This window comes from Pseudopodoces humilis, chromosome 9, assembly GCF_049639895.1.
Source record: "Pseudopodoces humilis isolate 2021_Gansu_Grassland_sample_001 chromosome 9, ASM4963989v1, whole genome shotgun sequence".
In the NCBI taxonomy this organism is placed as follows: Eukaryota; Metazoa; Chordata; class Aves; order Passeriformes; family Paridae; genus Pseudopodoces; species Pseudopodoces humilis.
In genome coordinates, this window is record NC_142208.1 from 29,585,812 (window position 1) to 29,600,064 (window position 14,253).

Sequence of the window (14,253 nt, forward strand, 5' to 3'; positions counted from 1 at the left end):
GTTCTCCACCACCCTCAGCTCTCACCAAGGTGCTCTCAGTCCTTTGGGAGATTCTGTGGCCTCACCTCACATCTCTTCCCAACCCTTCCCATCTCCCTCTTGCTTGCAGTTTGGTGCATCAGTGCATCTGGCCATTTATAGCCCTGCAGAGGCACAGAAAATTCAGCAGGGAGTCAGAGAGGATGTGTTTGCCCTCTGCACCCTCCCTCTGCCATCACCACCCCCAAATCCCCACCTCCCCCAGGTGCAGGGAAGGCTGGGCAGAGGAGGCTTCTCCCCTTCACTAAGGACAGGCTGTAGATCCTCAAGCCTTTGCTTTCACTCTAAAAGGAGCCAAAATACCTCTGCTGGCTCATGAAAATCAGCCTCTCCTTCCCTCCCACAGAAGCTGAATGAGGAGGCCTCTCCCGGTGGCTGTGACAGAGGGGACATTGCTCATGTGCCATCCCCTGCTGGGTCTGAAGGGATGGCAACACAGCGACAGAAAGCAGAACATTCCTATTGCATAGGACCCTCTTAAGGTGATAAAAACTTCTTTTTAACCAGGGAAACATGTTAAAAGTGGAGAGCAGAGTGACTGCACGGAAGAATAATTCTCCTTTTGACCCACAGAGAAAGAGGTGCCTAATGAAAGTATATGATCACGGACAGTGTGAAGATAACTGTCTGATCAGATAATGGAATTGTTTTCAGTGATAAGAATGAATCCATTACTAATGCAAATAACTATAATAATTATAATTTGCAATACAGTAAAAATCACCTAGTCTACCTCCTCCTCTGACAGGAGACTGTATAATAAATTATAGGCTGAGAAAAAAAAAAAAATCAAAGGGATAAAGGTTAAAAGATTAAAAAAAAAATTCTGAAACTTAAATGCTTAACAGGGAAGTCAAGACCTGAAAGCAGAAATTGGTGCTATTAAATAAAGCAATTGTGAAGAATGAGATATTATGGAATTGATTAACAAACCAGAAACTAAGCATTTCCTTGTATCACTACCTCTTGTCACAGATTTCAATAATTTTGAAAGAAGAAAAAATTAAGAGTTGGCGTATAACAAGGAAATTAATTATTTAAATGTAGGTGAATATGCTAATAGTACTCTGGGAAGATGAATATAACTTCACACACAAAAAGCCTCCAGAAGCTTCAATAAATTTGAGGAGCTTCTCCAGTTGCTTTTGCTTTGCTTTAGTATTCAAAACTGGTCCAGTTGTTCAGGTGCTCCCAACCAGGACTGCTCATTTACAGGGCAGATCTTTTAGGGTTTTCGGGGCACACCAAATTGCTCACACCAATCCCATAATCTTCTTTGTTCCTGTGAGTATTTGGGGCATGGAGACTGTAAAAAATGCTTTATTTCAGCTTTGGAGGAGTAGAATAGAGCAGATAAAACAAATCCTGTGTGCAGAGGTTGCACTACAGTGAGCTGTTTTCTTGTTTAGAGTACCTCTGCTTTCTCCACTGGTGAAGCAGAGAGGAAATAGTGATGCACAAGGTTTATCACACTGTTGGCATCAAACCATTCATAGTTTTAGGTGATAGAGCGTTGGGAATCTCCCAAGAAATCATGTGATTCTTCCCCAGCCATCAATTTAAGTAAAATAGCTATTAATAACCGAGTCTAAGCACTGTTTTCCAAAACTCTCCGTTTAGACCTTCATTTTCCAAAGGTCAGGATGTCCCATAACAGCCACAGAGAAAAGACAGAGATTTTAAAGAAGTTTAAGGGGTGTGTAAGGGAGACTTAGACACCCAGAGGTGCTGACATCTAGTCAAAAGAAGGGGTGACTACTAGATTAAATTAATCTTTAACTCAGAGTAGAACTCAGTTTTCTGTGGTTGGAGTATTTTCCTGCATTTTAAATTCAGAGTAAAAAGCTCAGGATACCCTGCCAAAACTTCCCCCTCAAGTCATCCATGAAGTCAGAGATTTTTCACCCTCTTTGAAGCTTTTCTTTGCAGCACTTCTCATGCAGCTGAAAAGCTGGACACACTTCAGGCCAGCAAAGCACAAATAGTTTATCAGAACTTCCACAGTATAGGAGTTCAAGGAAAAATGCTTTAATGATACAAATTCCAAAAGCAAAGCGAGTGGAAAACTCACAGTCTGCTTCACAACCATGACTTGTGGCTACCTCACAAGTGCCATTAATCCAAAACACACCCAGCCAGTACAACACCAACTCCTGTAACAAGCTCCTAAAGTTTAAACACATACCTTTGAGCTTAAACACAAGAAGGCCTTTAATCAATGTTTGCAAAAGACAAAACCACAACGTGCCCCAGATCTCCACATCCCGTTTCATTGCTTGTTGATGCTTCACCAGGGCTGTTTTGGAGAGGGATGCTCCCAACACGAGTCCCTCTCGTGTGTTCACACAGAACGACTTCAGCATCAGTTTCCAAATCTCCTCGCAGCAATAAGATGCTTATCTGCCAGAAACCAGCATCCCCTGCCTAATCATCAAAGCTCCCAACAGAGCCATAAAAAAGATCACAGGTCTATAAAACGTGACTGAAGGACCTGGGATTTCATGAAATAATTAAATTCAGGGCATGCATGAAGCTGGTCTTCAGATATGTCAAAAGCTGTCAGGGCAGGAATGAGATGAATTGTTCCCATGTTCTCTAGGGGTAGGACAACCACAGAGTCAAAGCTGACATTATGTAAGACTTCAGACAGATGAGGACAGTGAAACAAACAAACTGCCCAAGCAGGTGACACCATTTCAGCATCAGAAGTTTTAAAAACAGATTAAACAATAGTTGGCAGTAGTTTTGGCAGAACTAATATTGTTTTGCAGCAGAAGGTGATATATGATTGATGCCTGAAGTCCTTTCCAGCTACATAAAATTCCTGTGAGAGTTGTAGTTTCAGTCAGCAAAAAATACTGGATGGTTCTGAACAGAGAAGAGAAAAACCTGAATTATTATGCGCCACTTGACTCTGAAGGGGAGAAATTAAAATTCCTTTGGTGGAATATGATCAGTGTTGTTTGTATATCCCCTCAGTCCTGTAACATCTTTGATAAGTGCGTGGTACTTTTTGATCTTCAATCTCATGTGTTTCACCCATAAGACAAAACAAAAGAACTACAGCATTAATTGAAAAGTGTTTTGGAACATCCTCAGTGATGTTACCTAATTCTTCAGCTGCCTTACACAATTATCAGGCTGCAACATTGACCTTGTTTCTCGAGTAGACAAATCTATTCTCCTGCCCACTGTGTAAGGAATTTTTCATGGGCAAGACTGTGTTCACAACACCCTGCAGACAGTACTGCTATCCAGACCCCTGCCAACACAAAGAACATAGGGAGAAAATCATCTGAAGAAGGATGCTGGAATGTTGCTTGTGGGAAAAAAAAAAACCTAAAACACATTTAGACACAATTCCTGCGTACATCATGCAGAACCAGCACCTTCTCTGCTGGATTCTTCTCCACTTACAGCTAATTCCCTTCAACTCCACTCATTTTGAGGAGTCAATAATCATCTAGGTAAAGTGTTGGTGGGGGGAACACCGGCTGAGAAAACAGATCCATTGTCACAAGATGGAAAATCAACCTTCTGAGCAATCCCTTCCCTGCAGTGCTTTAGCTGCAGCCTTGTGTGTGTTAGCTGTGCAGGGTGGTGGTGTGCGAGAAGCACCAGCACCGAGGCTGCTCTTTGGACTACAAAGGAAGAGGATGTGTTCAGCCTGGTGTCTGCTCTTATCAGCTGATGGCAGAAGGAAGTTCCCATTAGAGGTGCAGAGATTACTCCTCAAAGGGAAGGAAATACTCCTTGTTGCCCTTAGGAAAGGGAGAGTCACCTTTCTAACTCCTTAGATTGCTGCAATATAACAAACCCTGGCAGTCACAGCTCCATCTCACCACCCTCTGCCTTGAAACCATCCCTGACCCTGGAACTGCTGGAGCACTCCAAAGCCTCTGTTCTAGCACATCCAGGTCCTGGTTACACATCTCTCCTGTTTCCTTACACTCTGGTACTGTCCTCCTCTGAAGCCTTGGCTCTGCTGCAGATTCACAGATTTATTTGTCATTTCTCCATGCCTATGTCAGCTCACCTGTGGACACTGACAGAAGGATCGTAGTGGCTGCAATCTATCAAGTTCTTAATTGTTTTTTGCCATTGCATGATAATGAACACCATGGCCTCAGTCTGGGCACAAAGCCAGGGCTCCTGGAATATGGCATCTACTAAACTTTCCCCTACTATTACAATCCCTGAAAAATGAGAAAATAGGTACTACTTTAAAATCATAGCCAGTACCTAATCAATTGCACGTTAACTAAAGACAATACAGAATTTCTTGGTTTGCAGAAAAATGTTTTCAGTTAACTGACTGGCATATGGATGGCACAAGATTTTTGCTCTAAGAAATTGGTATTTCCATCTGTGAACTACACAAGCTGTGGTGGAAACTTCCTTTTTTTTGAATATTCACATTCAAATCTTTAACTTGAAGGAAAAAAGCACAATACCTTATTGTGACTCTGCACTGGAATTAAAAAAATGTTTTTAATTGTTAGAACACTGCAAGGCATGAATGAGAACTAACAAAACAGAATTTACTCCTAAGAAAAAGTAAGTACAAGAATGGCAAAAACCAGGCCTGAATTCCAGTCACACAAAGCATCTGAACTTCTCATTGATCCAGGCTGCATCTCTTGAAAATCAAGCAGTTCTTGCACTGAGTAAAGGAGCTCTGAATCCATCATCCCTAAAACAGAGAGTTGGACACTGCTGTCAGGGAGGCCCTTTTACAAGTTTCTTTATTCCACAGCTATTTGCATGATTACAAGATCTGCAAATTTCAGTAAGGACTTACGTGATTTTGTAGAACCAACAACTTAAACAAAATCCCTTCTATCAAGATGGGGCTGCAGCTTTAAATATAAACACACTCCTATGAGAAAGCCTGAAGATTTAGGTAAGTCCAGTGTAAGGACCAAATTCTGAATGCACACACATGGAACTCCACTGGAATCTTCAGCAGTGTGGTAGAACACCGAGAGCAAAATTTGGTTCTTAATGTGCCTCTGAAGACTGTAATTATATTTCCCATTGTACTAGTAACATTAATTGAATGTTTAGCTGAAATCAAGTTCATTACAAGTTAAATACAGTACCTAGCCTATTAGGATGGTGTTTATAATTATAGTCATAAAGCACTTGTAAAACACCTTCATTGCAGCAAATAGGTGGAAGTTGGGTGTAGTGGCTGCTAAAGCTTCTCAGTTCACTCTCTGCATCTCTGCAGCATCGTGGACCAAGGTCACCTGTGCCACTGAATCACCTCCAGAGCTTGTGCCAACACTGCTCAATTTCGGAGGGACACAGCCTACAGCTGTCAGCAGGAAAATGCAATACTGCACAAACTGCTATGCAAGGGTTTTTCCAGTGCTGGACCTTACTGAACATCCCATGATCTATAAAGAGGCACATTCTCATGCTAATATACCTGGTTATTGGCCAGCTCACTGGCCTAATAATGCATTTTTAACCATAAAGCAGCTTTTAACAATAAAAGACCTAAGACATTAAAGTCCTCTTCGATAGATCAGATTTTGTATTTGATTTCCTGGCTCTCTGAGAGCATCATTACAGAAAATACCTTATCTGCTTTTGGTATTGCCCAAAGTCTTTCTGCCTGAACTCCAGCCTTGGAGAGCTACACCAATTTTTCTGGAAGCTGAGTCATGGGCAATGGAATTCCACCTTGGGCACACAACTAAAGCTGTGCAGATGGCTGGTGTCACTTCTGCTCAGTTACACACATGAAGGAGCACCCAATTCAAGCATAACCACTTGGCCTGTTTCATTTTCATAAAAAATCAGGTTTCTTTTTATAGCTATTTTCATAAGAATAGTAGCACCCAAAAAGGGAAATTAGTTTTAAGGTATTTTATTTGACATGATTGAAGACACAACACTCAAGATACAATCCAGACAAGTTGTGAACAGCTCCAAGTATCAGTGAAATCTGAATTTATCTTGCACAGAGGTGAACAAGACCACAATGGTTGGTTTTATAATATAGTTTAAGACTATTTCAAGCAGGTGAGTACTGTGACATTATGCCCAACAACTTTTATACTATTCATCCGCTTAAGCCACTTCATATCATAAATATGCAGCTTATCTTGGCAATTAAATCTCTGCAATATATAATTAGCCTTCTCATAATAATGCATTAAAACTCCTGTATATGGTTATTGGTATACTCATACCAATGCAAACTGTCCTAACCACCACTGCACATTTATCATATTCTAGCACAATTTATCATTCCATCACAATTAGCTGCTAAACTTCAGCCTAGAGTTCATAACTTGGACCCAAACTCGCTGCTTAGAGCAACACTCCTGCCAAGACCTTCTGCTTTCCCTGTGGATAGCTGGCCTTGTTGTCTTTTCAACATTAAGTTGCACAATGTCATCTGAAACCCCTACCAAAAAAATGCTCTGCAGGGGAACGTCCTGCAAAAGTATCACAACTACAATTCTAAAAATGCCTCATTTCCTAGTAAATTTCATATTAATTTTACAGTCTAACATCCTTTATCGAAATGGGCATCCACATACATGCCTCTTACAATGTAAAGTTGTTTAATTGGGTTATAGTCTACAGACCATAGCATAATATTCTACTTAACAATTCTAATTCCTTAGAGAGACAAGCTAATTTTCCATTCTGAAAGAGGGCAACAAGGACAGCTGGGAGTTTGTTCAGTAGTTCAGTGCTCTGCAAAGATAAGCTTGATAGTGTTCTCATCACACTGAAGGAAGAAGTGCAAAAATATGTAAACCACGTTTTACAGTTACAGGGATTTCAGCAACAAGCCCCTGCTTGGATCCAGATGGGATCTTACAAAAGGTGAATCAGAAAGGGCAGAGAATGGCTGCTGTGCAGGGAACTGTGCTTCAGAAGAGCTGCAGAAACCACCTGTAGCTTTCCCTGCAGACAGGCTGGAAACAGCACAAAAATCATGGGCCACCTGATCTTGCAGGTCACCTCCTCTTCACGGGGGAGATGGGGGGTGCAGCCATTTATTAGACCAAATCCTGTGTTAAGGCCACTGAAAACAAATCTGTGCAGAACTGGACAGATTCAGCTTAACATAGCATGCAAAGACAGCAAAGCCTATTTGTCTGTAAGAGTTTTGTTTTTTGGCAGGTGGAAGTGGTAGACAGAGACTGTGTCTTACCTGCAGCTACAGTACAAGAGCGTTGCCTGGCTTTGGAAGGTAGTTTTTCATTTGTTGTTGTTGTTGTTTTTTAAACTAGAGAAGTTCCTTATTAAAAACCCAAAACCTAGTGAAGAAGCTGTATACCCAGATTTTACAATCTGATTTTTGGCTTTACAGGAGGATTCATCCATTATTATGAAGAATTGCTGGAGATGGAATGGTCACCATCTGAAACAAAGAAATGAAAACCCCAGCAACAGACAGTTGCATTTGTGTGATGTGCTTAGCTGGTATGACTTGCATTGCAGGAAGAATGTTGTATTCTCTGACACACCAACATTTCTTTCCTATTATTATAAGATCGGCCTTTTACATTTCATATCTTACCATCTTTAAAAGCCTATAATTACAGAAGCTGATTGAGAAACTGTGTTATTTAAAATTAACAGCTGAATGAAAACAGAGGCAAAGTGCATTTTGATACAAGAAAATAGCACTGTAGAAAGAAAGAGTCTGTACAATATTTAAATATTGTATATACATAAAATTATATTGTTCATAACTCATCTTAAAGTTTCTCTTGTTTGTAAACCACGGAAAGCAACACACACAAAAAAATTCCCAGTATTTAGCTTTTAAAGCATTTAGCAGGCAGCAGGAAATCGACTGCTAGCAAGCACACTTTGTAATTATAGAAAGTATCCAGCAGGATACTGTGACTCCATAGTCCTTTATTTATTTATCTTAAAGCTGAACACAGAACACATTTCCCATTCAACCAGGGAATTCTGCAGGAGACACAGAAAACTCAATGACAAAATGCAGTGGATCAGTTCTGCAGCTCTCTACTGTGGCAAAACTCCAGGACAAACACAGAAAGTTTAAGTGCAGGATTGGAATATAAATTAATGTAATAACTGATAAAGCTTTAATCTCCCAAAAGTGTCAGTAATGGATTTAACTCATGCTCAACTTTTTAAAAAGGAAGGTTTAGATTAATAATTAACATTTTGAAGCTTTGAAAATGTAATGAATTCCAGCAGGTAATCAGGCAGCTCTGTATAAATGCTCTGGAAAGTGTCAGCATTTTAGGGTGATTCTACAGGTTGGTACCAGTGTGCTAATTTGGAGTGGAACTAGGATTTGAATCTGAAGTTATCAGTTCATGGCAGATACAGAATGTAGGTTTCAGAAGTTTTCCTCCTGTAGCATTTTGCAAAATAAAAACTATTCTAGTTGCAAAAGGTATTTTCCAGGTGAGCATGCTTAAGGAAACATTTCTACAAAGTTGTTATTTGGGAAACAAGAGGCTACCATGGCCATCAGTGCATTTCTCCTGTGTCAAGAGCTCTGTGCTCACTGCCAGGTAAGGAATGCTTTATTTAATGTTATTTGTAGTTCCATTCTATTGGTTTCTGCCTTCCACTTCATTGGCCATTCAACTCAGCCCAGCAATATATTTTATTGAATTAAAATGTTTGCTACAAAAAATATATTATGGTACTTAAATGTTTCATCTCTTCTGAATTGTTTAAATGTTTCTGGACAGCCATCATCTAGCTGTGCTTCCAAATCTTAACACAGGAATGAACAAGAAAAGAAATACAATCACCTGGGGAAGTGCTTGATAGAGCAGATGGGGCAGAGGGATGTTGGCAGGCTGGAGAAATGTGCAGACAGGAACCTCAAAGTTCAGCAAAGGCACGTGCAAGTGCTGACCCTGGGCAGGAATAAGCCCAGGCACCAGGAGCCGTGGCCCAGCTGTCTGGGAAGCAGCTTGGCAGCACAAGAGCACCTTGGTGTGGTGGCAGCCACTGAGTGAGGTGAGCCAGCAGTGTCCCTTGCCATCCAGGACACCAGCAGCCTCCAGGGCTGCCCTGGCAACAAGCACTATTTGTAGGAAAGTGCCTGTTCCCCTGATTCAGCTCTGCTGAGACCATGTCCGAGTGCCAGGACCAGCTCTGCGCTTCCCAGGACAAGAGACACGGACAAACAGCACTGAGACCAGTAAAGGAGGGAAGAAGGGATTGGGGGATCTTCCATGTGAGGAGAAGCTGCTGGACTGAGGAGGCCCAGGGGGTGCCAGGAACATGTACAAACACCTGAGAGCAGACAGGAAAGAGGATGGAGCCAGACTTCTCAGAGGTATCCAGTGAAGGAGCAAGAAAGAGGCAACATGCACAAATTTAAACTCAATAAATTCCTTTTAAGCGTAAGAAAAAAACCCAACTTTTGCAGTGAGGGTTGTCAAATAAGCTGCCTGGAGTTTAGGGATCTTCATTTTGGAGATAACAAAAATTGGAAAAAGCAACTTGTTCTGGCTGATACTGCTTAGAACAGAGAGGTTTTGTCAGATAGTCAATGGATGTCCTCTTCAAGCTCAACTACTCTGTGACTCTGTGGTTTCAGATGAAGACTAATAAAAGTAAGTTTAGAAGACTCAGAAGAGAAATAGGTTTGTTCTTAATATTATTTTCTGAAGTATGATAAGGGTAATGCTAGCTAATTAATCTGACAGCTTGTTCTGAGAGCTCTGACAACAAAGGCCTTGTTCTCAAACTGGAGCAATCAATATTAGGCCTCCAAAACATGTATGTATTTCCTAAATACAATTTTAAGGATTTCTGGGGATTTTCTTTACTCAGAATTTAAGTCATTTGGATCCTATTTCTTTGAGTCACTGATTTTCAGAACTTTAAATTCTGAAAGCACTGGGCAAAATCAAAATAATACAATAAAATTACTACTTTGTTCCCATTGCCAGAGGATGGTGCTGTTTAAACAGATATCCCACACAGATACACCCCCTACAACAGCCACGTGGGTTAGTGAGTTTTTCTCAGGAAAAGGAAGAAGAACAAGGCAAAAAGATTATAACTTGGTATTTTTTTAACTAACTTTCAGGACCCAACAATAATCAGTGTTTATAAAGGTAGATCTTTAAGCATGCTTGAATAACTTGGTAACTTTTACTACCTCTGGAACTTTTGCTCCCAAAACTTTTTAAGGGTCTTTCAAAATGCAGTCCTTGGTCACCAAAGGACACAAACACAACATACCCCACCTTACTAGCTGTTCTCATATAGCCTGCTGAAATTCAAAGTGATGACATGACAGACAAAAGTCAGAAAACGGAACAGTGGAAGACCAGTCTCACAAACAGGCTGTGGTGGGGGAAAGGGCTGTTAGTAATTTAAGAAATCAATACCAACTTTAACACTTTTAGAGGTCGCAACATCAACAGCCATGGCTTTGATTTCAGTGTCCCCAAACTGCATCAGTGTTTTGATCTCGCGCCGGTTGAGCACGGAAGCGTCAGTTCCCGTCAGATCCAAGCGCAGAGTGCCGCACTTCTTCACGCCGGGCTCGGTGATGAAGCTGACGTTGTCTTGCTCCGAGCTGTAGATATTGATCACTATTACTAACTGAGAAGGCTTGGCAGGTGTGTAACTGCGTGTCACAGTCTCTCCCAGGGCTACAGACTGGTCGGCTGAGATAAATTTGTCGAAGACATCGGTGCACCAGCGCGTGCCGTCCTTGACCAGGAGCTTCTCCGGGGGATGCTTGCCCTCCACGAAGCGGTTGAGTACCCCGACGCCGTAGGTGAGAGGGGAGCGCCGCACCTTGATGACAGCAGGGTCGAGGCCGAAGAGAACAGCTCCTTTGAGGATGGTCAGACCCACATCCTGGGGAATGATGACCCGGCACCTCGAGCCAAAAGCGCTCTGGACGGCTTGTTGGAGCAAGGGGGATTCAGCAAAGCCACCCACCAGGAACAGAAACTTCACATTGGTCACCTCTGGCTTATCAAACACTTCACCTGAACAGAAACAGAGACCACTCAATAAAATCCACTTTGACAAGGCAATGCAAGTGAAAATGCCAATGTCTGAATGCACTGAGTGCTCCATGCACATAATCTGAAACTGTCCCATCTGGGCCCACACTGCCACCCTCAGCATGCACCAGTCCCACTTCTGCTGTCTTTAGTGTATTTCACTATGAATTCACTCACCTCAAACCATACAACATTTTTGAGGTGGCTTTTAAAACCAATCCTTTACTGCATTCCAGATAAATCACTCCATTTCAAATTCACTTATTATTTCTGACCCCAACATCTTAACCACAATAAATACCATCTGCAAAATAATCCCTCTTTACATTTTCACATATTTTCCTTCTTAGCTAAAATCCACATCTCCTACTGTCAAGAAAACCATGCAGTTCAATTGTAGGTTCACTTTTAGTTCAAACAGGTGAGTTACCTGTCACAACTGTTGCAGTCCTAGGTGTCTCCCTCCCTGCTCACATATAAGCTGCTCTGTACTTGTTGTCTTATTAAGTTCTGAAATTTGGCTAATAATCCCTCACATCTGATGAGCAAAGCTGGCTATTTATTCCAAATAGTGCTTTGTAATGTGTAGAAAGCAACACTTTTCTCACCACAAGCATTATAATGATACAAATTTCATCTTCCACTAGGAAGACCTTAAATAGTAATTCTCCCAATAAGCACATGTCACTTTCCCTTACTGGACAAATAAATTCATTGCTGCTTAAGCCATGCCTGGAAGTACTTTTATCGTGATGCATCATTTACAATTTGTGCTTTAGAGATGTCAGTGATTTGGATGGTCATTGGAACAAATGTGACCTTCCACTAGGGATGAACAAATTGGAGGCCTTAATAGCTGGAATAGTCAGAAACGAGTCACAGCTCTGGCATAATTTAGTTGTTGCCTGAACCAGGAAAAAGAAAGGCTCTGAGTTTCTCAGTGCATGTCAGCTCTCTGACTGCTTGCAGCCCTGGAAGCAGAGAGTAATTGAAGCTTAGGTAGTAACAGACCTGAGTCACACTCAGTAACTAGCACTAGAGCTAGGCAGGAGCATGTGCTCAGGACACATCCCTTACTTTTATTATTTTCCTAGCTGATTTGTAGAGAGCTGCAAGTTTCAGAACTTAATTCCTTGTCCACAACTGGTGCATACCAGGAGGGTTGTTACTGGGCAGAAATGGGTGAGCAAAGCTTCAGTTTCAGCTCAGCCAGGAAATGGAATCACACACGGATACGTACTCAGGTGCTGAACGATCTGGTCAATTGTAGGTTTGAAAAGAGCATTCATTGCATCCGGGCTCATCCTCAGCATGCCCTGGGAGGACCACTTCACAAAGTCCACACTGCAAAGGAACAGTGAGAAAGAACATTAAAGCATTGCAGCTGACCTGCAAAACAAGCACCATTAAATAAATTAATTAATGAGTTTACAGAATCTGTGTGCATTTTCCTTAGAACAAAGTGCCCCACCTCACCCTAGCCCCATACCAACCACAGTTACATAAAACTTGAAGGGGAGAATTATTATTTTGGCTTGTCTAATTGTTGTTTTCTTTGCCTGATTGCCTTCTGCAGCATTAGCAATGCTCAACTGCTCTCTGAAACAGCTGGCAGTCAATGCAGTGCTTGCTCATCTGAAACAGCACTGATTCATCCCCAGAAGGGCAACATTTAGTTATAGCAGGAGCAGGCCAAAGCCACTGCAAATACACAAGGAAAAAAAGCAAGTTGGGAAGCCTCAGCAGGCAGAAGAGAGAACAGCATTTTTAATGAGGCATAACATTTATTACGTGAACACAGGCATTATGCTGTTCTATCACTGATACACATCTGTATAGCTCAGTAATCTCCCTTTCATTCATGCACATTATATGTCAACCTTTATACTCTTCCTATCCTGTTACCCAATTAATTTCATTGCATTTAGCACTTCCTCTAAGATTCACCATTAAGACTACTAATAAAAAGGAGATGGCCTCGTTATGGGGAGTATTTCCAGAAATTTTTAATGATTTCAGAACCTCAGTCTCATTTAGAAAGTGACTTCTAGCTGGATTCCAAGTCATTTAAGCTTACAGTACATTTACCAATAACTTCTGAAAGAGATGCAGGAGTTCCAGCCTGCATACTACATTTAACACTGGCTAGTTTAAAAAATTAAGGTACAGGTACTAAATACCAAATCTTCCCTCCCCAAGCCTTCTGCCCCAGATTCACCAGGTTCTCTTGTTCATTCTCTTTTACATCATTAAACTCCAAGTTTTCTGTAATATGCAACTTCAAAAGATGCAAAATGCCCGTTTCTACTTTCTGCTCACTTCCTTTTCTACAGCAGCCCATGATCATGTCATTTATGGTGACTTCTTGATACTGAAAATCATGAATTGAAATCTCTGGAGGGGATCGTGTCTCTCTGCCTATCAAGCAAATCATCAAACTTGTAAAATACTATAAGAAGCAAAAGCCTGCCATCACTTCAAAAGCTGAATGCTTTCTCCTTGCAGAGCTTTATGCAGTAGTGTTATGTTTTCTCCAGTGATCTGATACTGTTAATAACTTCCCTCAAGCCGCGAATATGTTTATACATTTCACAATCCTGGGATTTTTTTCCAGGATCCAGGCTGCTAAAAATTAAGATTCTGGGCAACAAATTCTGTGTTTGATCTGACAGTCCTAATTAACATGCAGGAGACTCACAATATACAGTCAAAGAAAGTGATGCCATGGTGGCCCAACAGAAGTCATAGAAAGCAATACCTGGAAAGTGCAAGTCTTGTACAGAAAAGCTTTTGCAAGACATCGATCAGAACTTCTCATTCTGGAAACTGCACCAGAAGCAACCCCATTTTCTACTCACTTGCTTTTCCTCAAGGCATGTTCTACACTGTGACCTCGGAACTTCTTGTAGTAGTCAATGAAGGAGAAGGGCAGGGTGATGTTTAGGGGGTTGGTCCTGTCGGGAGCTGCCGCCCGTTTGCGGGACTCAAACGCGATCATCAGATCCACCCAGGCCGCAGGACGCTTGATCTTAAACTGCTCAATGAAATCTTCCCCAAATATTTTACACAGCAGCTTTTCGAATTCATAGTCCACACCTAGAGAACCATATGGCCCACCTGTAGCACAGGCAAAACATGGCTTTAATATTCTGGATATTCTTCAATATTCTTATGGCATTTTGAGTTGACCGCATACACAATCGGAACGACACTC

General features: G+C 41.5%; 1 protein-coding gene across 1 annotated transcript in view; it reads right to left on the reverse strand.

Moving 5' to 3' along the window:
* Positions 1 to 5,901: 5,901 nt before the first annotated feature.
* HSPA12A (heat shock protein family A (Hsp70) member 12A) overlaps positions 5,902 to 14,253 on the reverse strand; it is a 52,822-nt gene continuing 44,470 nt past the window's right edge. Inside the window, exons 11-13 of the mRNA XM_005520772.3 lie at positions 13,898 to 14,156; positions 12,280 to 12,383; positions 5,902 to 11,021 (exon numbers count right to left, since the gene is read on the reverse strand). Of these exons, the coding sequence (XP_005520829.2) occupies positions 10,387 to 11,021; positions 12,280 to 12,383; positions 13,898 to 14,156 (998 nt within the window). The 3' untranslated portion in view covers positions 5,902 to 10,386. The remainder of the gene's footprint in view (positions 11,022 to 12,279; positions 12,384 to 13,897; positions 14,157 to 14,253) is intronic.